This window comes from Anopheles arabiensis, chromosome 3 (genome assembly GCF_016920715.1).
Source record: "Anopheles arabiensis isolate DONGOLA chromosome 3, AaraD3, whole genome shotgun sequence".
Lineage (NCBI taxonomy): Eukaryota > Metazoa > Arthropoda > Insecta > Diptera > Culicidae > Anopheles > Anopheles arabiensis.
Window position 1 is genome coordinate 64,311,823 of NC_053518.1, and position 24,552 is coordinate 64,336,374.

At 40.6% G+C, this 24,552-nt stretch overlaps 1 protein-coding gene across 1 annotated transcript in view; it reads left to right on the forward strand.

Moving 5' to 3' along the window:
- Positions 1-24,552, forward strand: part of LOC120901140 (nephrin-like) — a 188,725-nt gene that overhangs the window by 134,497 nt on the left and 29,676 nt on the right. The window contains exons 6-10 of the mRNA XM_040308849.1: positions 8,228-8,401; positions 15,719-16,009; positions 16,094-16,261; positions 16,342-16,473; positions 20,395-20,531. Of these exons, the coding sequence (XP_040164783.1) occupies positions 8,228-8,401; positions 15,719-16,009; positions 16,094-16,261; positions 16,342-16,473; positions 20,395-20,531 (902 nt within the window). The remainder of the gene's footprint in view (positions 1-8,227; positions 8,402-15,718; positions 16,010-16,093; positions 16,262-16,341; positions 16,474-20,394; positions 20,532-24,552) is intronic.

Below are 24,552 nucleotides of genomic sequence, written 5' to 3' on the forward strand. Positions count from 1 at the left end.
GTTGTAAACTCCCGCACACATTAAGTGTAACAATGATGGGGGAATGTATTAAATGGAAAAAATGGAATGGAGCACTCTCTTTTTAGACAGGCATTCAAAAAACCATAACTCTTGCAAAACATAAAGCACGATAAGAATATGATACTTTTTTAACGGGTCCAAGAAAGGACTCCCGTCTTTGATATCCCACAAAGACAAAGTATTTGCAAATTTCCATGCCTTTGGTGACTGTTTTTCGTAATCGTTTGCTCGCCGGTTGGGGCCGTCATAATGAGAACAAATTATGACATGCTACTGGCTGGGGCCGTGTGCCCGTCACAGAGTCACGCTTCCTTCGAGACCTCTGTCACGCTGTCCGAAACGCAACTTCCGAGTGGGACAAAATCCTGGGCTCAATTAATTTCTCCTCGAACCTCACCGAAGCAGCATCTCGTGGACGTACAAAAGCTGGTGTATAGGTATAAAAATGAACAGTAATTATGTCATAAATATGCTGGCCCTGGTGCTGCTGCTACTGCTACCAGCACAGCGAGAATCGTATGACAACCCTTCCAGCGCTGCTGACAGTATACTTTGAAGGGCTTTTTGGGATGTTGTATTTCCTTCCGGAGCAGTTGACCATACTACAGGCCGGGGCGCATACACAAATTAAGAACAGTTCCATTGGGAATACATAATAAAAAGGGAAAATGGTTTTGTTGCTTGGCGGGAGTAAACGATCAGTGTTGCTACGTGGAAAATTACCCAAAGAGATGCCTTGTACGTAAAAATGATATATTTGTACTAGGAAGTGATGTTAAAGAACGATTTTCGAACAAATTTAAGCAAAATGCTCCACAAAATGTATCGTTCATTATTTCAGGCTGAACTTGACCTAATATATTAAACACCTAAATGTATGCTATATTTTTAAAAGTAAGCTTTTGAGTTTTTTTAATTGATAAAATTTCAAAACATTAAGATAAGATTTATTTTCAATTTAATGTACTTTTTTTTAAAATAAACATCATAATATAATTTGATAAATAAAATAAAATACAATTTGCATAGCTTCAGGCGTTCCCTGCAAACTGCCATTGCAATTTGTTTATTTAGTTTTATACTTTAACACACTAACACTTATCAAAAATAACAGTAAGTAGTCCAGAACTACTTATATTTTCTCTAAACACACACTAAGACAGAGTTCAAATCGAACAAACTTAGCCGAATATAAATCAAACAAACACCCCACACCAGCTGATTTTGATGAAGCTTAATTAAATTCTATTAATGGAAATCAATAAAATTTGCACATTTCGGTCACCGTTCGGGCCACTCCATTTCATCGCTTTGTCTCATCATGATAAAGATTTTTATTTTACAACCATGTCCCTCCCCCAACCGATGGTCCAGTTCCGGGGAGCCAAACCCCCTTTCTAGCCCGTGCGTATCTAATTTACATTCCTGCACTAAATGTTTAATGCTTAGGCAATTATGATAATAGTGCCCGGGTGGTGATGGTGGTCTGCGCTCAACAAACCCGTTGACAGCGTTCGGTAGGTAATTTTGATGACCTTTCTTCCACCTTCCGCTGCTTTCGCTGTTCTCTTTCACTCTCTACACATCCATCCTTTCCTGTCCTTTTGCGCTACTGCGTGCACCAGAAAGCTAAACAACGCGCAGGAAAGGCGTTTCCGGTTTAATTGCTCATTGATGAGAGTCACGTTTGAGAGGCCGGCGTGCCGGCACGTCCTGTCCGTTCCCATTCATCCATCCATCCATCCATCCAACCCCATCCGGATACGGCAAGGTTTTGAGGTTTTTATGGTCAATTTGAAAAGTTGGTACTACTCTCCGCAAAAGATTTATCGAAAGTCTTCAGCGGCGCCCGGGCTGCTGCTGAGTACGGTTCCTGCCACCTTGATTTATCGATGTGCTGGGTGGGTTGAAGGTTGGTTTGCTGGAATTTGGCAGGGAATGGTAAAGTGTTACGGTAGGGCTTTATTTAATATTGAGCTGAACATGGAACAGTTATGCAACAACCATTTTGAAAGTTTAATAAAAAGCAAATATAATGTTAATTTTGATGCGAATAATTATATAAATTACATAGATTTTAAAATGATTGCTCATTTGATCACGTTTTGATTAAAATTCACAGATCTTCTTTTATTGTTACTTCGCTACCCAAACGAAGAACGAATTATTAAATAATTATGGAATTATAGCAAGTCTGCTAAAGTGACTAATTCATAATTCAGTCAAGATCAGCTGTTAACTAAAAAGGACACTTTTGATAATAGTAAGCACACTTTTAAGTCACAATGGACTCTAGACATCAATAAGACGAAGAATTATTATATGTCCCAGCTCATACCTATTCTCTGAAGTCTTTGATGTTGTATTCGAATTGGAAATACCAAGCGTCAAATGATGAGAATGCTCTTAAAAATGGATCAGCGATCTAGTAAGATGTGCGACGGTAAGGGATTAAAACAGCAAGTCTATCACTTAACACTGTGAGTGCCATGGCTATCTCATATGATAACTTTAAATTCTAATATCTTGTTACAGATTCTGCTTAATATCATGAAATTTTGCACAAAGATCAACAAAATGACAAAAAAAACTTTGTAATTTATACGGTTTTTGCGCATTTTTGTTTTTTTTCCTGTTTATAGAATAGTTTATTGATACCCATAAATAGTCAAACATCAACAATATAAATGCAAAACAACAATTCTTGCGATCAATATAGTGTAGGCACATATATTTTTGTTATAATGTAAATTTTCATATCGGCTAATATACAGTAGATATTAGTTAAAATTTTATCTTATTTTCAACATACGTTGTTTACATGATTACTATTTCCTTTTCATCAATGAAGCATCTTGTCGAAAACAAAGCCATACATAACATTAAATTGTTGATTTGCCGATTTAATTATCAAATCAAAGCAAAACAATGTAAACACAACAAGAAATCAACCAAAATTGCATTAAATCATCATTATTTTCACCAACTTTTATATTTTTTTTTTATATTCAATCACACTTTACTGGGGATCATGGTTATCATATATGATAGCCATAAAAAATGTAAAAAAAAGTGCTGGCCCCCTGGGAAACATAAACAAAAATAGCCTGGCACTCAAAGCGTTAAACGTCGAGAGGTAGCATTGGTAAGTAATGAAGTACAAGCAACAAAAACTAGTATGTGTATGTGTGTTTTTTTAAATTACTTTAAAATCCAACCATTTGTACGAGCATCATTTGAGATATTCTAATTTTAACCACGAATGTAATTTATGAAGTAACATGATATACAACACAAAGACATTCTGGGGAACAGTTCTGAACAGGAAACGAAAACCTTCAATCTTTTGTTACTCATTGCACAGTTACAAGATGTTTCGCGTGTCATCAGTCAGGGATCTTGGTGTGATCCTTGATTCATCACTTTTCTTTCGCGAGCATTACCACTCTATAATTACCAAGGCCAATAGGATGTTAGGATTTGTAATCAGGCAAACTCTTGAGATAAAAGATCCAATATGTCTGAAAGCATTATATTACGCATTAGTACGTTCCATCCTAGAGTCTGATTCAGTTCCTTTCTCTACATGCTGTCATGTGTGGATGGCTGGGATAGAAAGCATATAAAAAAGATTTTCCAGAATAGCAATATTCCGATTACAATGGGCTTCATCATAACAATTAGATTACCTGTCACGGTGCATGCTTCTTGGTTTACAAACCTTCGAACATAGACTAAACGAAAAGTACAGATGATTGAGTTTTTGTATCTTTAAACATTTCAACAAATTCAAACCTTTCTATCGCATACATTTACTTTTGACACAACAATAAGAATCGATTTTTACAGCATTTCTTAGTCACCTATACAGCCTCAATGATAGCTCACCAACAAAAAACAAAAACTCTCTGAAATCATACCACAGTTAAAAATGTTGTTCTAGGAATAAACACCAGTCTAGTCGACAATGTGCTGCCAATATAAAAATCTACATAAGAATCTACATCTGCTGCTGTAAAAGTGCTAATGATTTGTCTCTTTTTAAACTGTGCGATTTATCAAAACTTTGCATAGTCTCAGAAGTGGGCTTGTCCAGTAACGAGCGGTTTGGAACAGTCGAGATTTAATTCTATGAGATTGGAATTCTCCATAGTCTCCTGTAATATTTCATTAACAAGCATAACTGAATATTGTAAAAATAACACACAAATAACCAATAAACCTTTAGAAAAATCACCATTCCTAACAAACTCGACCATAAACTGCCCCACATTCCAAATCATAAAATACGCTATTCTATCCCGCTCTTGTTTGTTTAAATACACAAAAGTCCTCAGGGAATCATTTGAAAGGAAGATCGGTAACATTGTCTATAGCTTCCCGATGGGTTTTGTTGGATTCCCTCCCCGAATCGGGTACGCCAGACGAATAGGAATCTTTTTAAACGCATAAAATATGCATCATTTATACCTATTGGCAAATCTCTATCAATCGCCTCCCAGATTGCGTGATACGATTTTTCTTCCCATCACTAACATTGCTCCATATTGTACGTGGAGCAACGGCGGCGGGGTTTGGATATGTATTTGTGAGTGTGTGTATGTGTGTTTGTCTGTGTGCATATTATCACAAGCTACTCGAAACTGTCCGATATGGCACGGACATGGGAGCATTTGTTACATAGGTAAACATAAAACTCGGAAACGTGATCGACATGTATCATCGTTCTATTATCCGCTTTTCCACATGTGCTGCTGCTGCTGCTTACGCAAACGCTGCCGGGAAGCACACAACGATGAGATCATGGCCAGCCGGGATGTGCAATATTATACTGGTAGTACAAGCACACTATTACTATCCATTTTGCTGGAAACCGAGCCCCCGAGACAAGGGGTTCTAAAATCAACAGCACTTAAAATTATCACCATCTGCAAAAGGGGGAATGATGGCTGTTGACGGATGTGGGAAAAGGACACAAGTGTCTCTCTATCTTTCTCTCTCTCTCTCTCTCACACGCACACATTCTCTCTATTACCTCTTCCTTCATCTCTTTCTCTCATTCTCTTAACTGCATCCTTGTGCCCGCGTGCTGGGAAAGGATCCTGAGCGAGATTTGGGATAAGGAAAATGAGCTTTTTATCTGCGATTCTGCCCAATGCTGCAGTGCTGTTCGTTTCATCCTATCTACCGGCTGTGTGGCGAATGTATGTAGGCGTGTGTGTGTGTGTGTGTGTGCGCCCTCTCGTCGACCATCTTGAAGAGTTCTGAAAAGGTCACCCACCACCCAGCTCCATCACCCCAAGTTTGACAAGTAACGTTCGTTAAACAATGATTACAGTAACGGGGCCGGATGATGGTGACACTCTTCGGCAAACCCACGTACACTGTGGGCGTCCTCCGAGCGACAAAGTTGCAACCTCCTTCGGCCCGTCAGACAATAAAAATCAATAACTGTAACAAGGGAAGTAGGTTTTCTTTTTCTCAAAGCTGATGTTGCTTCTGCTGCTGCTTATATGGCTTTTCCCCTGCAGCGCTGTGGCAAAGTTGTTCCAACAGTGTGTCCTACACCAGATTGCTGACCAGTACCCCGGTACACATTATCGGTCAATGAGCTGCTTGCAAAAGCCCGGGTCAAACGAGAGGGGCCCCAACATCATCAGAAGCTTGCAATGCAATTGGGCAGCTGATGGTTCGGGTGAATCTTCCGTTCGACACACGGCACACGTCCAATCCGAAATCGGTATCTTATAAGCTGGGACATTGTCGTTCAATTTGGGAACAATCACGATCTTCGGTGCACGATTCGATGATTCTGATTATTCGCTTGGGGATGGGAGGGAGAGACGAACAGTAATTGAAAGCCGGACTCTTTTAAAAGCAGTTCATGCTGCGGATGCTCGCCAGCCGGCCGATCTCATTGTTTGTGTGTCTTGTATCGTCTGGACCGTTTAGTTTAACTTGCCTCAATTTCTTATCCAAATATTATGTCTTAACCTACGGCCAACCATTGTGACCATTGTGCCGGTATCGAGTTTCGATGATGAACAGCAACATTGAAGCCGGTTCTCTGTTGATTTTTTGATGTAGTGCTTTTATTACGGTAGGAAAATTTAACAAATATTGTTGAAGGAAAATTGTTGACGCACTTGTTTCATTGCGGTTGTGTTCATGAACGATGGACAGTTTTAGATGCAGAGCATGATTTTAAAATAAGATAAAACATGTATATTTTATACAGTGAACAATACTAGTTTGTGTGAACTTATACAGATATTACAAGAATGAGAAATAAAAGAAGTTACCGACACTGCATTTTTTTTTTCAAATTATATGCAAAATGATTTGATGTATTTTATATGTATAAACATGAATATGGCTTAATAAATATGTCATTATTAAACCAGTATAAGCTAAATAAATTGATAATTTCTCAAATTTCAATGAGAGGTAAACTGAGCGAAGACTGTTTTCAGCGCTACGACATAAAAGTACAATGGCATAAATGTTATTAATTATTTAATAGTATTATCCTCGTTTTACAATAAGTTACAATCATTCCTTTACTGGTTTCTAAAGCGAAGGACTGACAGTGATTATATCCTATTCCTTAAACAAAGGTTCTACTTATAAGGTTAGGATCTTCAAAGTATGCCATTGTTTAGCATATTGTCTTATGTTATCAGGAAACTAAGTTTTGGTCAACCGAACAACAGCGGTCTATATATTTGTCAACGAAGGAAATATACAAATTTTATTTGTTTTAATTTACAAATACAAATTTTATTTGTTTTGGATAAATAAATCAGTAATACGTCAGAAGAACATTTTTATTCCAGTTATTCAAATTTGATCCCAAAGAAAAGGATATTCATTGTAGTTTTGTTTTAAAGATTAATTCGATGTAGTTTCTGAGATCCAAGAACGTAAATCAAAAACGACTTGACTCCGATTTTTTGAAATGAAGGTTAAACTGAATTACTTTGTTTAAAAAACTCATGAAAAACCTCTTGGCAGGTATTCGAGATTCAATGTAAACAAATATGTTTAAAAAAGTTTCTTTAAACAACAAGAGAGAAATACCTTGAGAATTATATAAACCGTTAGCACCTCGTTAGCAACAATATGGCTAGTAAAAAGCAGTCATACTAAAAATTAAATAAAAAAAAAATTAAATATATTTTTACCACAAATTAAGAACGATATTAAACAAGGACTTTATATTTTGGCCCAGAGTTTCTTCGATTGCTTAAATATCAGCCAATGGGGGCCTTCACGATTCTAGTTAGTTTGTTGTATGGAGTTTGACAGTTGGAGGCTGTAATCATGTAAACACTCCATACGAAACCACACGAAAAACTAGCCTGCAATTTTCAGTCTAGATTATGCTAGCCTCAAAGCTAGAATTAGATTCGAGTACCTGCTCGAAAACACGGTGTTGTTTACATTTATCTCAAGGAGCATTTAAGAGATCAGGTGGTGGAATCTGGAATCAATGTGTATGTAGTCCAGGTGGTCTCATAGCATTTTTTATAACCAATTTTGAACATCACTTTTTGATAGAACGAGTGAAAACTTTTGCTCCAACGAGCTTTCTGGAGGCTTGACGAATACTCAAAACACTCTTAAAATCTTCATTCAGAAACAGAAGCGATAAAAATCAGCTTTTTAATTTCAAATACCTTGGGATAAGCCCACCTGTATATTATACTCACATAGATAGCTGCTCGAAAACTGCTATACAATACAAACAGCTGACAGGCTGAAATTTCAGCCTACGAACTTCAAACGAAAAGGGCCCCAATAATAGAAAATATCAAATGTGTATATTTCCTCATTTATCTTAATAAACTAATAACAAGACATTTCTTCTATCCCCGAACATGTTTTTTTTTTAAATATTAACTTTGATTTCTAAATTTGGTTAAGACAATTGTCTGCATAGTTTAACGAATTTGAAACATTTCATATTCCCTGAAAAAACACTAACCTATTTTCTTGCACTTTAACAAATCGTTGTAGATTGCAGTTTGAAGTGAAAATCAATCCATTGATTTGATTAATTGCACGCGAAAGCATTCGCAATTACCCATTATTGCAAAAGAGCAAAAAAACAACAACAATTTTACATCTATACCGATATCAACACTCACACTGACATATTTCTTTTCCTGCTTTTCTTTCTTCTCCTCTCAACCTATGCCTTTAGACACGATCGAAACCAAGAGCGCAGAGACGGAAGATCACCGGTACACGGCCACGTCCAAGCTGCAACTTCAACCGACCGCGGAAGATGACTACATCGACTACACGTGCCAAGCCCGACACCAGGCAATCCCGGAAGACCGTCCAATGCAGTCGACCGTGCAGCTGTCAGTGCTCTGTAAGTACCGGGGGCCCATTTCTGTTCGCCACTGCCAGTGGGAACTTACCGTACCGTGCAGTTTTCGCGTGCCCCGTCCCAGTGTACTAATGGCTACTTACGCTTGGCCATCAGATCTTTCCAGTCCTCTTTCGCTCCCTCCCCCCACCCTCCAATCTCTCTCTCATCCGCTGCGGGCAGTTCACTGATTGGCACCCGGGAATAAGCTTCCAGTCACGTACCTTTACAGCCAATAGAGCTCCCGGGTCTGGTTGCTGCGTCGTCCCAAGAATGGTGCCTCGTCCCGTTTCCCGACACGCCAATTGAAAGTCTGAGCGTACCTCCCCTGCCTCGGGCGCTGAACAAGGAAAGCACGCGTCCCAACAGTCTATGATTTCTCAATCAATTGAAGGTTTTGCTCTGAAGGTTCGCAGTCGACGCGCGTGGAGCATGATTTTAAAAATTGCACTACTCAGCACACGGGGTGCGGGTGCTCGACCCGCAAGAAAGCGTACTCGCGAAACAGAACCAAACAGAACTAAACTTTCCGTCTTTTCTTGCTGTTTTTTCTCTTGCTACCGTGCTTGCTGTCATCGTTTGGTTTTATGCTGCTGCTGGCGGTGCTGCTACTCGACGAAAGAATTTCTAACGCCCCTGTCGTCGACAGCGAGTCACGCGATGAACCTTGAGCAGAAGGGAGCAAAAATTGAGATCGTGAAGAAAATGCGCCCAGCGCTTCCATTACAAAGCAGGAAAATAACTTTTCATTTCGAACCGCACCACACGCTCCGCTCGTTGCTCCCTTCCATTGCCACGAAGCACAAACAAAGCAAGCAACGCTTTTTCGTCCCCTTTTTTTTGCGCTCCACTCTACTTTTTCCCTCACTTTGACCGACAACGACACATTAACACACGTTGTGTTGGTAGCATGGCAACGGTAGCACCGGGACACCGAGTGACGGGACAAAAGTGCTGCATCAAGCAACAGCAACCTTCTCCTGAGAAATGCCAACTGTAAGCAATATAGCGCCAAAAAGAAAGTGTGCTGAAGCGCAGCTACTAGCGATTGTTGTGGCACGCTTGAGCCGTTGCCGCGACGAGTGCGAAGGATACGAGTGTACGAATCAAGCAAGAGCCCGAATCCTCCTATAACCAACGACGAAAAAGCACACTTACACATCTCCACATACACACACACACACACGCTCACATCAGCAGCAACAGCAGCAGCGATGAAGAAAGCAGTTAAAATGATGGTGGAGAATGTAATAAGTAAATATTAAATAAAAATAAACAACAGCTGCCCGCGGGTGGCGCAAAAATCCTTTTGCTCTACTTTTCCATTTTCAGACATTACAAATAAGACACGTGCTGGAAGGCAAAGGGTATGAGATTAAGAAGCGAATGGCGTGGCGTGGAAACGAATGTAAGCTTTAGCCGTTCTCGCAACGACCGCGAGCAACCGAGCTTACAATAGATTGTTGAAGGAGTCATTTCAGCTTCTGCTCTCTCGCTCTTTTTCACATCGTTTTGTTTTAATTTTCTTTTTAATAAAAAAGTAAAGTATGCAAAAAGTGAATTCACACCATACGGGAAGGAAAACAACAAGTTCTCCTTTTCAGCATAAATTTAATTCTGAATGATTTCTACTGGTTTGATAAAAGAGTCTCCTCCAAACCATTCCGCCCGACTCGAACAGTAAAATAATGGGCAAAAGGAAACACATAGGAAAGTAGGTTAAAAGTTCAGTGCAAGTAAAGTGCAATTTCCATAATCTGTTACCATATAATAGTGTGCTGGCAGTTGAATCCCTTCCCATAGCACTGTGCAATTGGGAAATACTGTTCGCAACAAAAAAAGTATAGACAAATAATTAGTCATACATTCCAAAGTACTCGTGTCTATACATGTATGTGTGTGTGGGTTGTGTGTGGAGGTAGAAAGACGGACGCATTTTGACGCGCGATGGATTACTATGCAAATGAGTTAATATAATTAGAGTCCCCTCCGCTAGGGGGAGAAGCATTTGCGTGCATGAAGCATTTTCCCTTCGCCGCGGTGAGTCTTTCGAGTCTTTTGATTTTGACTTCACGCGCGTACTGATTGAAGTTCTCTTGTTCCGGTGCTGACATTTTCGAGCCAGCGCCGCATTTATTATTCATTTATTCAGCTGACAGTTTCGTTCGTTCTTGGCGGACTCTTTGGAGGGAGCAAGAAGAGAAAAAATTTTCTTGTCGATTGTAAAATTAATGAAAAAGATAAAGTGAAGGTTATAATTTCATAGTTTCTTCATTGTACTTGCAATAACTTTTAATACACAATAAATTTCTTACTCTGTTTGCTGTTTGCTTTACATTGAGTTAACTAACCGGACACCATTTCTGCTCATTTACTTAATATTTACCACAAACCAAAAATATTAAGTTTTATTGTTTTCATCTTTCTTTAAATGAAAAACTTCTTGAGAGCTTAGTGGTAAGATTCCAACATCAGTTTTTCACTGTTTTCTAAAAGTTTGATAGGTAGCAAAAAAAAGATCATTGGAATGACAATACACACTGCTGGAATGTATTTAACATGTACGAAATAATCGTGTACTCTCGGTAAAAGATCTTGGTGTAACTTTCGATAGCAGGTTATCATTCCTCGATCACATTGACGTTACCGTTAATAAGGCTCGTAAAACAATCGGTATGATAAAACGTTTTTCAATCCGCATAACCGACCCTCTGTGTTTCAAAGCGTTATATTGTTCGTTAGTAAGACCGATTTTGGAATACTGTGTTGTTGTTTGGTGTCCCACCTCATTTACATCGATTGACCGCATAGAAAGAGTGCAGAGATCATTTACTCGGTATATTGTCAGCAAAATGCCCGGCTTCACGTCAGATACCCTACCGGACTATGAGCAAAGATGCCAGCTGTTGAGTCTGGACTCATTGGAGAAACGCCGTCACATTTCCCAAATAATTTTTGTTGCCTCGCTCATATTTAATGCTGTGGATTCACATATCATTCTTTCATCCCTGCATTTTTATGTTCCAATTCGTTCCTTACGCCCTCGTGCTCCTTTATTTGTTCCAAATCGACGCACTTCAGTTGGTTAAGATGACCCTTTATTACGTGCTATGAGATTGTTTAATTCCTGCGCACACCTGTTTGACCATCACCTCTCCTTACCATCCTTCCGATCCATCCTCCGAGAAAATATTTAATAAGTTTAGTTAATAGGTATGTTGTTAAGAATTCAATTCAGACAGCAGTTATGTAAATAAAAATAAATAAAAATAAATATGTATTTATGATGACTAAAGAAATTCTGTATTGCTGATTTTAAGCTAAAAACGCGTTCTAAAATTGCAATATCAAATTAACATGTATGCGCTTTTTTTAATCTTTCCGTAAGGTCAGCGCCATCTCTTTAAAAAACTTATAATAAAAAAGGTCATACGAAACATACAACTGTTTTAAAGATGAAATGTGGATGCCATTTTACGATATAAAACATTCAATACCGAAGAAACCACACAAAACTCTAATCATACTCGCAAGCAACACTATTTAAGCTATCGTATATATCATCATAGTATCGTTAAAAGTCTAAATTTAAATATTTTTCAAATGCACATACACATATCCTTCAAAGCATGTCACATATCAATTTAAACACAAAGTTTTGATGCCTTCTTGTCCCAGTTTTCACCGCGTCACGTCAAAAAAGAAAAAAACTTCTAATTTATTTTTACATCGTTATTTTTCGCTTTATCGTGCGGAAAGAACATATCCTGACTGTGTCAAGCACACATGCTTACCGCGTCACACAAAACACGGAACGCTGCATATTTATTCTGTTTGCATTAACAGTACCCACACACAAACACCAACAAACACATACATACTGCAACTTGCATGGTGATGCAGATGCCTTGCAAGATGCACTCAAAGGATTAGCATTCGTGAGATGCTTGCTCGTACCGTACCGTACCGTGTACCGGCTCCCCTCGAACCACGAGGGAGTTTGCATATGACAGCTAAGGAAATGACATCACATTTAACGGATTAGACTTGGGTGGGTGTGGGTACGTGAAACGACGAGGGAGACGGGGAGGTCTTAAGGGCGGATGGAATAAAAAATCCAATATACATCCATTTCGATTTTCCATCATATTCCCCTTTTGCGGTAACAACAGTGTAGGATGCTGCAATGGCTAGCCAACAGCACACAACCGAGCCATTCCGAGCCACGAGGGGACACAAATTTAAAATACATTTCGGGCTTTTCTTTTTTTTTTCGTGCTCTTGTTCGCTTTTGCACATAAAACAAGATCTACCACCAGCGCCAGGATGCTGTGTGCATTGCAAAAAAAAGCGAGCAAAACCTCGAAAGCACCTAGGAGCGAACAAAGCTCTTACCGGGTTTTAACCTAACTTACGTTGCACGTTGAAGAGGTGAAAGCCAAACCACATCTTATCGCGGAATACACCGAAACACCAGCGGGGGGAGAAAGGGAAAGGACCATCGGACCCGTAAGCTGTTTCGGAAAAATGCACATTAGCGATAGCGCTCCGGGCGCACACCAAATGACGACAATGTTGGCATTAAAATTCAATCTACTTATCGCCTGGGCCGCACGCCTTCCCTTGCACTATCGCGCTCTTTCCCTCGCTCGCTCTGTCACGTACATACACCCATACGTGCCATAATGGCAGCCAGCCGCACATTATCTACGAAAATTAGCATTTCTGACATTATTTATGCACGCCAAAGACAAGTTGTCGAAGTTTTGTCCTAACGAATGGTGTCGGTTATGCCGAACGTTTAGGTGCCTTTTTTCACCGCCAGTCTTCCTGTGCAGGCTTCAAAGACACGTGCATGATAGTGATCGCGTGTAGGGAATGGAGGGGGACGAGGGGTTTTGAGGGGGTTGTTTCATTATACGCGTACAAAGGAGGAGCTTTCATACACTGCCATACATCGACACGCTAACAACGCTACCGAGCCAAGAGATGTAAATTTGTTGAGAAAAAGCTACATACATACACACGCACACATACATGCACACGGTGATAAGAAAATTAATTTTACCGCTTTGCTTTGCCTGCGAACGACGGTAGGTGGAAGTTGCGAATAAAGAACGAATAATTATGAGGAACGAATTTTCCTTCCGCTTTGCACCCACTTGGGCACCGCGGGTGGGTTGTTTCTTTCAATGTGAGAATGAATTATGTGCATTGGTTTTCAGCAGCACAGTGTTCAGCTTACAGCCGCACTGTGTTCAGCTGCATACTACAGAGCATTTTGTGTCGGATAAACCCATATTATGGGAGCGTTTATAATTCTGCTGTAATCTAAAAATTCTGCTGCTTTGAACTATATTATTGCTCAATGAAAACCTCTTTTCATAAACTGAGTTAGCTCATAACAGTAAAATAAACAATGTGTTTAAGTTAAATAACAAACAATTCGAATGATAATCGTTGCTCGCCTTGCTTTGTAGGAGTAATAAATAGATCATAAACGGGGAATACAAATTGAGAACTTTGAAATACATATCTAGAATGCTTAAAGTAATCAGAAAACCCAATATATTATACGATGATAGTGGCCAATAGTTTAAACTGGAGCATATTGTTATGACTATTTTATTACAAGTTAACTATAAATTCACTATTATAGGGTTATATATTAAACATTAGATGGGATCATTTGTGCGCATGAAAGTTGATACACTAGCAGAGACTGTTGTGACTAAATCAGCATTTATGTGCAATTTTCATGTTAATTCGCATTACCCTGAAATTTTTAATACATTAGGTTATATTTAATATCATGGATAAACAGGCAACTGCAAAAAATATGCAAATAATGTTCCAATCACGCATTGTGTAATTTATTTATTTATTAATTTATCGCAATAGCGTATGAACTAGTCATAAGTATTCTTTTTTATTTATTTATTTGTTTATTTATTACATGAATTCATAGATCAGGTAATATATATCTTATGATCATTTCCACTTAATGTTTACTTAATTATCGGGCGCTATAACTGCTTTGCTGCCTTGTCCTACCTCAGGAATGTCGAAAACCGTTCACAGTCTGCCAATCCGTTATCCCGGTCTTAATGAAGGTCGCCTTCACGCCATCTTGCCACCTCAATTTGAGCCTACCACGCCTCCTCTGTCCTGGTGGACGGCCTAAAAAGACTTTACGGGCTGGGTCGTACGTTTCCATGCGTACAACATGGCCAGCCCACCGGAGCCTGGCGAGTTTGATACGCTGCACAATAGTAAGGTCACCGTACATTGTCCTTCCACACATACGAAGCCAATGATCCTTCTGAACATCTTCCTTTCGAACGTGGCTAAGAGGGTTTCGTTAGATTTGGACAGTGTCCATATCTCAGAGGCGTATGTGAGTACGGGTACTATATAGATACTATATAGTCCCAGCTTCATGCGACGCGATATGTTCTTCGAAGTGATCTGATTTTTCAGGCAAAGACCGGTTGGTAGCCAGCATTATTGCACGCAACTCAGCTACCATGCTGTAGTCGTTGCTGACCTTTGACCCAAGGTAGGTGAATTCTTAGACGACTTCAGAAGTACGTGCACCTATCTGTACGTCACGCCTACGTAGGATATTGATTAATAGTAGAGTCGCTGATGTTGACCATCTAACTAGCCTTATCGATTTGGCCGGAATTCCAAAAGAGCTCACAGCGTCGTACAGTTTTGCTTTGCTATAATATGCGGCAAGAGAACTAATGTATGTATTGTGTCTGTATTCAGCCATCTTCTCCAAGATCTACCGCATGATGAAGATCTGATCAGTGGTTGATTTTCCGTTTCGGAATCCTCTTTGATATTTTCCGACTATCTCTTCGACGTACTGGACAAGACGATCCTGAAGAATCAGGGAGAACATTTCGAAGGTGATATTTAACACCGTAATACCCCTATAGTTTTTGCAATCAGACCAGTCTCCTTTCTTGTATATGGGTCAGATGATACTGAGATTCCAAACACAAGGCACCAATTCGCAATCCCACACCTCAGTAATGATTTGATGAATTTCGTTTTCTCATCCTGTACCTTTATTCTTGCACACTAATTGTGCAGTCAAAACACAAAACCGAACATATGTTCAAACACGGTATCCGTTCGTAAAATGCCAAAGGATGTACACATTTTATTAATCGTTTCAATATGTCCAGAGAGTATTTATACGACGCATTAGGGGGTTTTCAGAGAATTTTTTGACACTTTTTTACTTCATTTATAAAATATTTGCTTCAATTATATATTATTTTCCAATTTCCGATTCTCATTACACAGACCCTCCCGGTGTGCCGTACATCGAAGGATACGCGCCGGGTGAAGTGATTCGCCGTGGACAGCACGTTCAGCTGGCATGTCGTAGCCGGGGCGGCAATCCACCGGCCCAGCTGATCTGGTATAAAAACGGCAACCAGGCACGAATGGCTTACCGGACCACGGATCGGTTTTCGGAAAACATCTACGCGTTTGTGGCCGAAGCGAGTGACAATAAGGCCCGCTTGCGCTGCGAAGCGAACAATAAAATGGCGACGAAGATACTCAAAGCAGAGATTATACTCAACGTGTTGTGTAAGTAATGCAATAAAAATTTCAATTGGAATTACCTTAATTTATAACAAATTATGTTTGCGTTTTTTTTTTTTGTCACATTAGTTGCACCAACACAAGTCATCGTTTCCGGACCATCCGAAGCAAGGGTAGGCGACAGTGTGGCCTTACAGTGTCAGACAACGGCATCGAATCCGGCCGCAGAGATTAAATGGGTCGTCAATGGGAAACAGGTGACAAACGCCTCGTCAAAGGTTGTCCCAAGTCCAGAAGGTAGTTGAAGGAATGCTTAACCCTAAGTTCCTAAGTGACGGACTTTCCCAAGTAATTACTGCATTTATCTACCATTTCAGGAGGATGGGTAACGACCTCCAACATAACGGCAACGGTGGAGGCTAGCAAACGCTCGCTAGTTGCCATTTGCCATGGTGTTAACATGCAGCTGCCTGAAAACGTTCAATCCACTCACACCGTGAATGTGCTGCGTAAGTATTACTTGTACAACGTTTATTAACTCGCTAGAAACCACACAAATCTGTATCCTTTGCACAATGTTATGGGCACCATTTATCATTCCTTTTCTTTCCCAAAGTTAACCTCGCCGTGTAAGTTCATTTTGACACCAAGCTGATGGAATTTTGGCTACAGATACTTTAGCAGCTCTTATCTTACTACCACGCTCTCGCGTCCGTCAAGCTTTATCGCACGATCGAACGTGAAATATTCTTACTCTTAATCCCGGGAGAAGAAATTCGTTGCCTTTGTGTCGCTCCCGGGAGACTACCGATGAAAAGGTAGCGCTGTTCTGCGCACTTTCTAATTAGTATGCAAATCAACTTGCTTTGTTGTGCCTGATGTTCCACGGTACTGCTGGTGGTGTTTCTGAGTAGCTAGCAGCACCAATGACAGATGAAGACAGGCCGCGGGAACAATAGCTGGACCCGGGAAACTCGGGACGACGAGGCAAGGGTTCCAAAGATTATGAAGTACTTCCGCTTACATCCCGATACGAAGCTTTAATCAACCAGACGTACCCCTGTAACTCCCCTTTGGCAGTAGATCCGTCCACGGAAACGGAACTTAACCCTTTCACCTCTCGGAAAGCTGAATGATAGGCGCAAAGAAATTTATCCTCCGCCTGAGATGATAAGTAAATTCTAAAGCATTTTTCAAGCAAAAATATTGCCCCGTTTTAATGGCGTGCTGGGAACTTGCGTGCACCACTACCTGGTCGTGGTATTTATTGGAACCACGGTTGAACCCAGATTTTATCCGGAAAATTTTACGCCCAATGATTCGCGCTAAAGATTAGCCGCTGTCACTTCTGATGAGTTTTGTAGCAGAAAAGAAAAGTCTGCAATCGATGCTATCGTCAGCGAAGTAAATGTCAAGTCTGGATAAAAGAGTCCTCTAAAGTACCTGCTGCACAATTCACGGAAAGATCTGTGTTCGTTACTCAACAAAAGGCTACAAAACAAGTATTTGAAGGTATAGTTGACTTCCTATCAAGGGAAAAATATTGAAGCAATTTAAAGAGAAATTTCTCCTTTGCACCGCGCCAGGTACCAGATAGCTTTTAAATTGCCTGTATGCAATGGCATATTACATTATTATACATTATTTACATTACATTATTTTATACAACTTGTACATTTGCTGTCCATCGAAAGGTAAATTTATCGCACAAACGGGAAGTAAAATCATCATTAATCATCCTCCACTTTTGCCGGCTTGTTCTACCCAGTTAACCGCGCCAAACTGTCCAAGGTAATTTAATCAGCTTCTGTTTAGTGCCCGTAACGTTCCGGTGCGATTATCTGTCCAATACTTGTACTAATTAATGTCTATCAACTCAAGACGGTACCACCCAGCAGTAGTCAACAGCAACTGTCAAACCATACCGGCCATGAATTTTCCACTTTGCACAGTTTTCCTCACATTTCAGCCATCCCAGACGGAAGGTACAGTGTGTACGATTAAAAGACCCCGCCAGAAACCCGAATCCTTTTTTTACGCTCATTCTTTCCGATCGAAAAGTAAAATGTTGTAGCCCATGGAACTCGATGGAACGAAGATTGTTTACGTTGAAATCGAACCCACTCTGCCATGGTAAATTTGGAATATTTAAAAGCCATTTTGCTTGCAACCTCACCTCGATGCCTTCGGGTGCCAAGGGATCGCTTTTCAATATTACCACACCACGCCCATGTTGTACTACTTAAATCATCCATCGATGCGGTACCCGTTGGTCGGGGCAGTAACAGGCTCGTCGGTGAGATAAGTTATTGCATTCTGTTGTTCAGTTCGCGGAGGTTTCCGATTTCGACAGGAGAAATTATTATTATTACAGCAGCATTTTAACGCCTCAAACTCGCGGCGTTAAAACACAGCCCCAAATACAAAGAATGTTGGGTTCGGTGGGTACTTTGTGCAAAATAAATTCCTTCCTATATTATCGATAATTATGATACAAATTAAGATCAAACGGGGTTGATACTAAATAGAATCAATTTAAATAAATAAATTGAAATATTTTGCAGCTAGACATCCCAAGTTTTGCAAAACTTGTAAAACACTGTAGGAATTATTCGTGTTATTTCTTTATTAATTATTAGTCAACAGTCCGGTGATTATACGTATAAAACTCATTGATGTCTGCTAAGAGCGAGACGGTGAGATTTACGTAACTGTTTCAGTAGAAAATTATCTTTTTACAGCAGATAAATTGATAAACAAAAATCTGCGGATCGTTGCTTTTATCAAACACAAACACAAGCACAATCCTCAAGCTGAAGCTGACATGAAGATGGATGAATGTTTGACTCTAAAACTAATCCAATCTGGCTAAGTAAACTCTCAACACACTCACAACCATTTCATTGCCATATAAACACCCTATACATCCCTCGTTTTTCTATCTCACTCCACTTCCATACACTATCCACAATCCACTCCACCCAAATCTCCTCTCATTTACGGGTGGATTCGGCATTCGCCTTTTTCCGGTTAAATATGAGCATATGCTTCTATGCCTCACTTGAAAGGCTTCTCCCCTTCGGCTTCAGCCCATTACGAAGTGGAATTCAATTCGCAAAACTTTACTACCAAACAGTTGCCGCGTTTAATTAAAATAGTTGCGCCTAAAGTTGGGTTTTCCATTTGCACAAATTTCACCAGTACCACCGAACTGGCAGAACTGACGATCAGCTGGCCTGGAAGCGCGTTAAATTGTCAGTGTCAGTAGCTCACAGCCGTTTCCCAAGGCAAAGCTTCCTCCAACTCACTGCCTTCACTTCCACTGCTACTCATGCTGCTAAAAAAGACGCTTTATTCCAGAAATAGTGCGGAAAAGCGTTACCCGCTACTCGAGCAGGATAAGCTGATTAAAATTTTAGTTATCATTTAATCGTACCACCATTAAAACCACCAACCATCGGTACAAAAGGCGAAGACGCACAAGCGCGCCTTACACGCACCAGACTGCCGGCTGCGGTGCCAAACCGTGGAATTGCAATAATTAATCCACCAAAGCGGACAAACAACGAACCAAAGACGAACCAAAGAGTTCTCTGATGCTGTTTTTTTTTTATTTAAAGTGGTATTGTCTTTGCTTCTGCTTCCCATTGCTACACCTAACGGGATTGGGAAAGTTTAATCCAGTACGATAGGAAGAAAGCGCAAAAAATACAGAACGACCCATTTTCATAGGATAAAGGATAAAACCTGTCAGCGGAAATTAAGAATATTCCTTTTAATACTCATTAGAACTTTCGCCTTCTTCTGCATAATGTTTCTGTTGCAGCAAAGCGGGTTGGTTTAAGTTTTCCGAACGAAATAGAAAACTTAAGGAAGAATGTTGAAAACGGAATACTGGGCTATATCCATTTGATGCTTCGAATTGGACATGTTCATTCCAATTCATTTAGGTTGTACGAATAAATTATCTTAATGCTTTCTTTCATCTCCTTTTAACAATCAAAGCGATCCAATTTGGGATGAATGATATAAGACGTTCCAAACAAGGTCATTCATTTTACTCAACAATTTTAATACAACTGAACTTAAACACTGGTTAAGTTAAGCTTAATCGATCATACCGATATTTTATTGGTTCAACGAGTTAGTTAAATCGTATTCAGTACCATTATAATAATATATAAATTAACTTACTATATGCTGGATTGCCATGAATTCCGATCCATGAAAATAAAACATGTTTATAATACTATTGTTATCTAACTTTTTATCCTAGGGAATCAAAACCTAAAACGCCACCAGTTTTCCGGTTTCAATGTCTCTTCAAGTTGCAGCTTTTGTAGCTCCACTGAACTGTTAAAGCAATTATTTGCCGTCATATTTGATGTTGGTAAAATTAATCCTTCGTTTGCTATCATTTTGCCTTTCAGTACCTCCAGGACCACCGATTATTTCCGGCTACACCGAAGGATCGATTATTACGGTCGGAACAAGGCAAAAGATCATGTGCACATCGTCTGGCGGCAATCCACTGGCGACGCTGGTCTGGTACAAGAACGATAAAAAGGTCAGTATAGTGGAGTGGTGCCACAAACCTTTGGCTTTAGCATGTGTGTTTTAACAAGTAGAAATTATTTTCAACGCTTTCGGTTTAGTTCTATATAAGATTCAACAACAGGAGGCACAAAGCTCATTTGATGCTTGCAAGCAATAGGATATGTTAGTAATATTTTCACTTTATTTGATTTTTTTTTAAATAGAACCTAACCCTTATAAAAGCTTGGCCATTATCATTCTGTACCAATAAAAAAAATACTTGAGATACGTTTTGCACTCCTTCAGGTGCTCATTACTAACCGACGTCAATGTATCTGCTCGGAAACCAGATTGAAATGCATTCACACTACCGCAATACGGGACACAATTATTATCATGCCATCCCCATAATTCAAAACGATTTCAAATAAAATTGCACACCATATCAAGCTCTCGCTTTCAATTCCACATTTTGTTCCATACTAGAATAGAAGGCACTCTTGGCAATGAAAACTCACACAAAAAATCGATTACAATATCCCTGGACACGTTGATAGCCAATGGCAAACCGTTCAAAAGCGTACGAAGGAATACGCTTTGTCCGTCGAACGATAAAACGAGCGTAAAGCACGTTTGCGCTAGGGAAATCCGCAACAGAACCACACTGCCCACAGCGCTGAAGTACGGGGCGCAGACAAAGGAGACCAAAGTTTATTAAAATATTTTCCCATAAATCAATGCTCCATTCGAACAAACTGAGCCATTCCAGAGGTTGTGTGTGTGTGTGCTTTTTTGCTTTTCAATAAAGCAAACCAGTTCTGCAGAAACACATTCTTAGCGCTTGTCCGTTATCGAAATGAGGTTTGTGAGGGAAGCGTACAATCACCTTCCTGGTTGCTTCCTGCTCTCCTTTTCGGGAAGTTCTACTACTCCCACTCCCACTACTCCTACGGCAACAATCAAAGTCACACTTCGCAAGAATAATATTCACCGATAATAAACGCTTCAAATTGAATTCCTTCGATATGGGCGGGGAGGGAACCGATTTGTTGAGATAGAGGAAAGAAAGGACAAAAAGAAGGAGAGAGAGAGACAGACTGGCAACAATGATGAATGGGCGAAAAAGGGAAGCGATGTGCCCTGCCAGCTATGTGGTCAAACCCATTCCGGAACGTGGTCAAACCACTGGAATGGCCAATCGAACACCAAAAAAAAACGAACGAGGAAATTTCTGGACACGCTGTCCAGTTGCTTCAGTTTCTGGTGAATATTCTTCTCTAGCAGGATGAAAAAGCTCAGTAACCTCCCCATCACCACCACCAACCCACCCAGTACGCTGGGACACTGTATGGGCGAGCAAATTTTATTGGATTTTCGCTGCTCGTTTCACCGTTCGAGCTGTTCCCGAGTGGACACCACCCCGTGACCGTATGGAAGAAGCATCCAAACGATAAGCGATAAGAGTGCCTCGCAGGAAGTCAACCGTGCAAATCACTTGCAAAAAAACGGCCACAAAGTACGCTCTGAGAAGAGGAGAAGCAACCAAACGAATACGCTTTACGCTGTCCTGTAGTTGCAGGGAAGGAAAGGAATGTGTAAAGATGGCCAAGTTTGCAAACAATAGACACCACTATCGAGCGAAAAACACACAACCAACCGCACCGAAAAAGCTAACCGATGGGAGGCTAACAAAGAGAAGACTGCAAAAATGGATATCGCCCTTCGTCGAAAACGCGCTCGTGAAAACCGCCGATAATAAGATAAGGCTAAGCTCTCCAATAGTCAGCGGAGCCCCACCGAAATGTTCGCTGGTGCTTGCACAAAAATGAAACCACCGGCATATTGGAATCACAAAGATACACACACACAATCACACTCACCAAGAAGGAGTGCAAAGATGGTGGACATTAAATTTTAATTTATATCATTTGATCCATAAATATTTATAACAATAAAATAAACAATATCTCGTTATTATTGCCTTTCAATACCACCGGGGTAGGCGTGTTGATGGGCTTTAAAAAGGGTGGCCTTCATCGTGTTACAACCTTACAACGGTCTTGCCCCGCGTGTCGCAGTGGCTAAGGGAGGGGATTGTTTTGTTGAGCCTTCCAATATTTGGGCAATATTTCGGGTGTTTCCTTAGAGCCACTTCACACCATATCGACCGTGTGTGCAGGGGTTGGTGGAAGCCACCGTTATCGAGGCTGAGTTTCATCTTTTCATGGAGCTTTTCTCTGTGTGTCGATACAGCCGGCCTGACGAGAGTACTTTGAGTTTCGTTCAATTCCCCGGGCAAGCGGGGTTTTATGACGTTTAGCTAGCGTGACGAAGCATTCGGAGAAGCTTTACCGCCCGAAGACGACGAAGACGCCATCCTAAATGTACACCACCCACGACCCATCACACACACACACACGCGCTGTCGTGATTGATAAAGCGAAAATTTGATATCCTTTTCATCCGCTCGACTTACGGTTTTGTTGTAGCTGTTGTTTTGTTCGCCGTTTTTGGCGCTTTGGAGGTCCTTTTTCCTCATTTTTCGATTCATAATCGATACCAGCCTACATACGAAGGCCGGGAAGGGGCATCCGTTTCCAGGCTTGCATGAATTCTTATCTTCTTTTATTCACCCCTCGCCAAAAAGCTTTCCTTCAAATATGCGCCCCTCTCCAACGGTCCAACCTAACTCATGGCTTGGCGGCTTAATGCCCGAAGCATGTGAGCGCGCGTCCCGTGATTGAATGGTATTAAATTTGCTAACTGCAAACTTGTCCATCCACTTCGGTGACTTCTTGACTTTTTTTCGGAACCCTAGGGGTGCTTCCAATTGTGTGAGTGTGTCAATAAAATAAAATGTGTGTGTGTGTGTGTGTGTAGCCCCGTCACCATCCGTTTTATGGTGGTGTATGAAGGCGTAAAATGGAGCAACGGCTTTGGAAGCGGCCTTTTTGGTTCGGGGTGAACATTGGCCAGAGCTTTTTTGCTTCTGTTGTTCGTCTTTTAGGTCCTTCCGCCTGGGGAGCGGTGGGGTTTACTGTTAACATACAGCCCTGTCACAAAGCGCTGATGAACAATGAAACGGTTAAGCACATCGTTGGTTCCACACTTGCTTCTCCTTTCTTTTTTTTGCCGTCATTGGCTTTATTGTTCATCAAACTGTACACTATGGGATGGGAGGGAAAACAGCTTCGGTGCTGGTAAGCGGATTTGAACGTAATGGACCCTTGGCCCTTGGTGTCCCCCGAACCAAGTCAAGATTGCATTCGATTTGGTGATTTCATTAGAAATTCGTCTTCTTAATCGTTGACGTTATGATACGCGCGGACAGGCTGATATCCTACAGCTACTAAACTTGGTTTAGCTCGCAATTTAATATCAAATTCAGATGGGCAGCTATACGTCAGGGCTGGTAGTAGCCGTCAAGGATATTTACGACAAACTGTTGCGGAAAGAGGGACACAAACTTACCTTGCCCGGATTAAGGTTTAGTGCCAGAAAACAATAAGCTACAGACATAAGTAATTAAACGGGGCGCTAGCTCCAATTCACATATTGTATCCATCGTCCATCTAAATCCCAAGGAATTTGTGATAGTTTCTTCATTTTCTTCGTTAAAGATATTAGTTTAGTTTAGTTTAGTTTAGTTTAGTTTAGTTTATTAATCGATGGACTATGAAGCCCTCTCGAGTCAAAATTGGTTTACAATACACATTAGATAACGAACAGAACATTTATATATTGTTATTGTTGAACGCATTCCGAACACTTAAAAGCGAAGTCAGTTCCGTTATCGTCATTCCAGGCTCGTAAATATCGTCAGCTGAATTTAAAAGATGGCACATACAAAGAAGGGGGTTGCGAGAGCCAAATGTTGTTCGGGTTTCAGCGACTGCCAGCATTGGTCGGCGACGAAGTATTCTGGCAGGAACATAGAGGTGGATCCTTGAAAGTAGCTCGGGGCAGTCGATGGTTCCGTTTAAGATTCCCGTGATAAATGCCAGTCTGGCGTGCTCAACACGTTCGGCGAGAGGCAGGATCCCAAGCCGCAA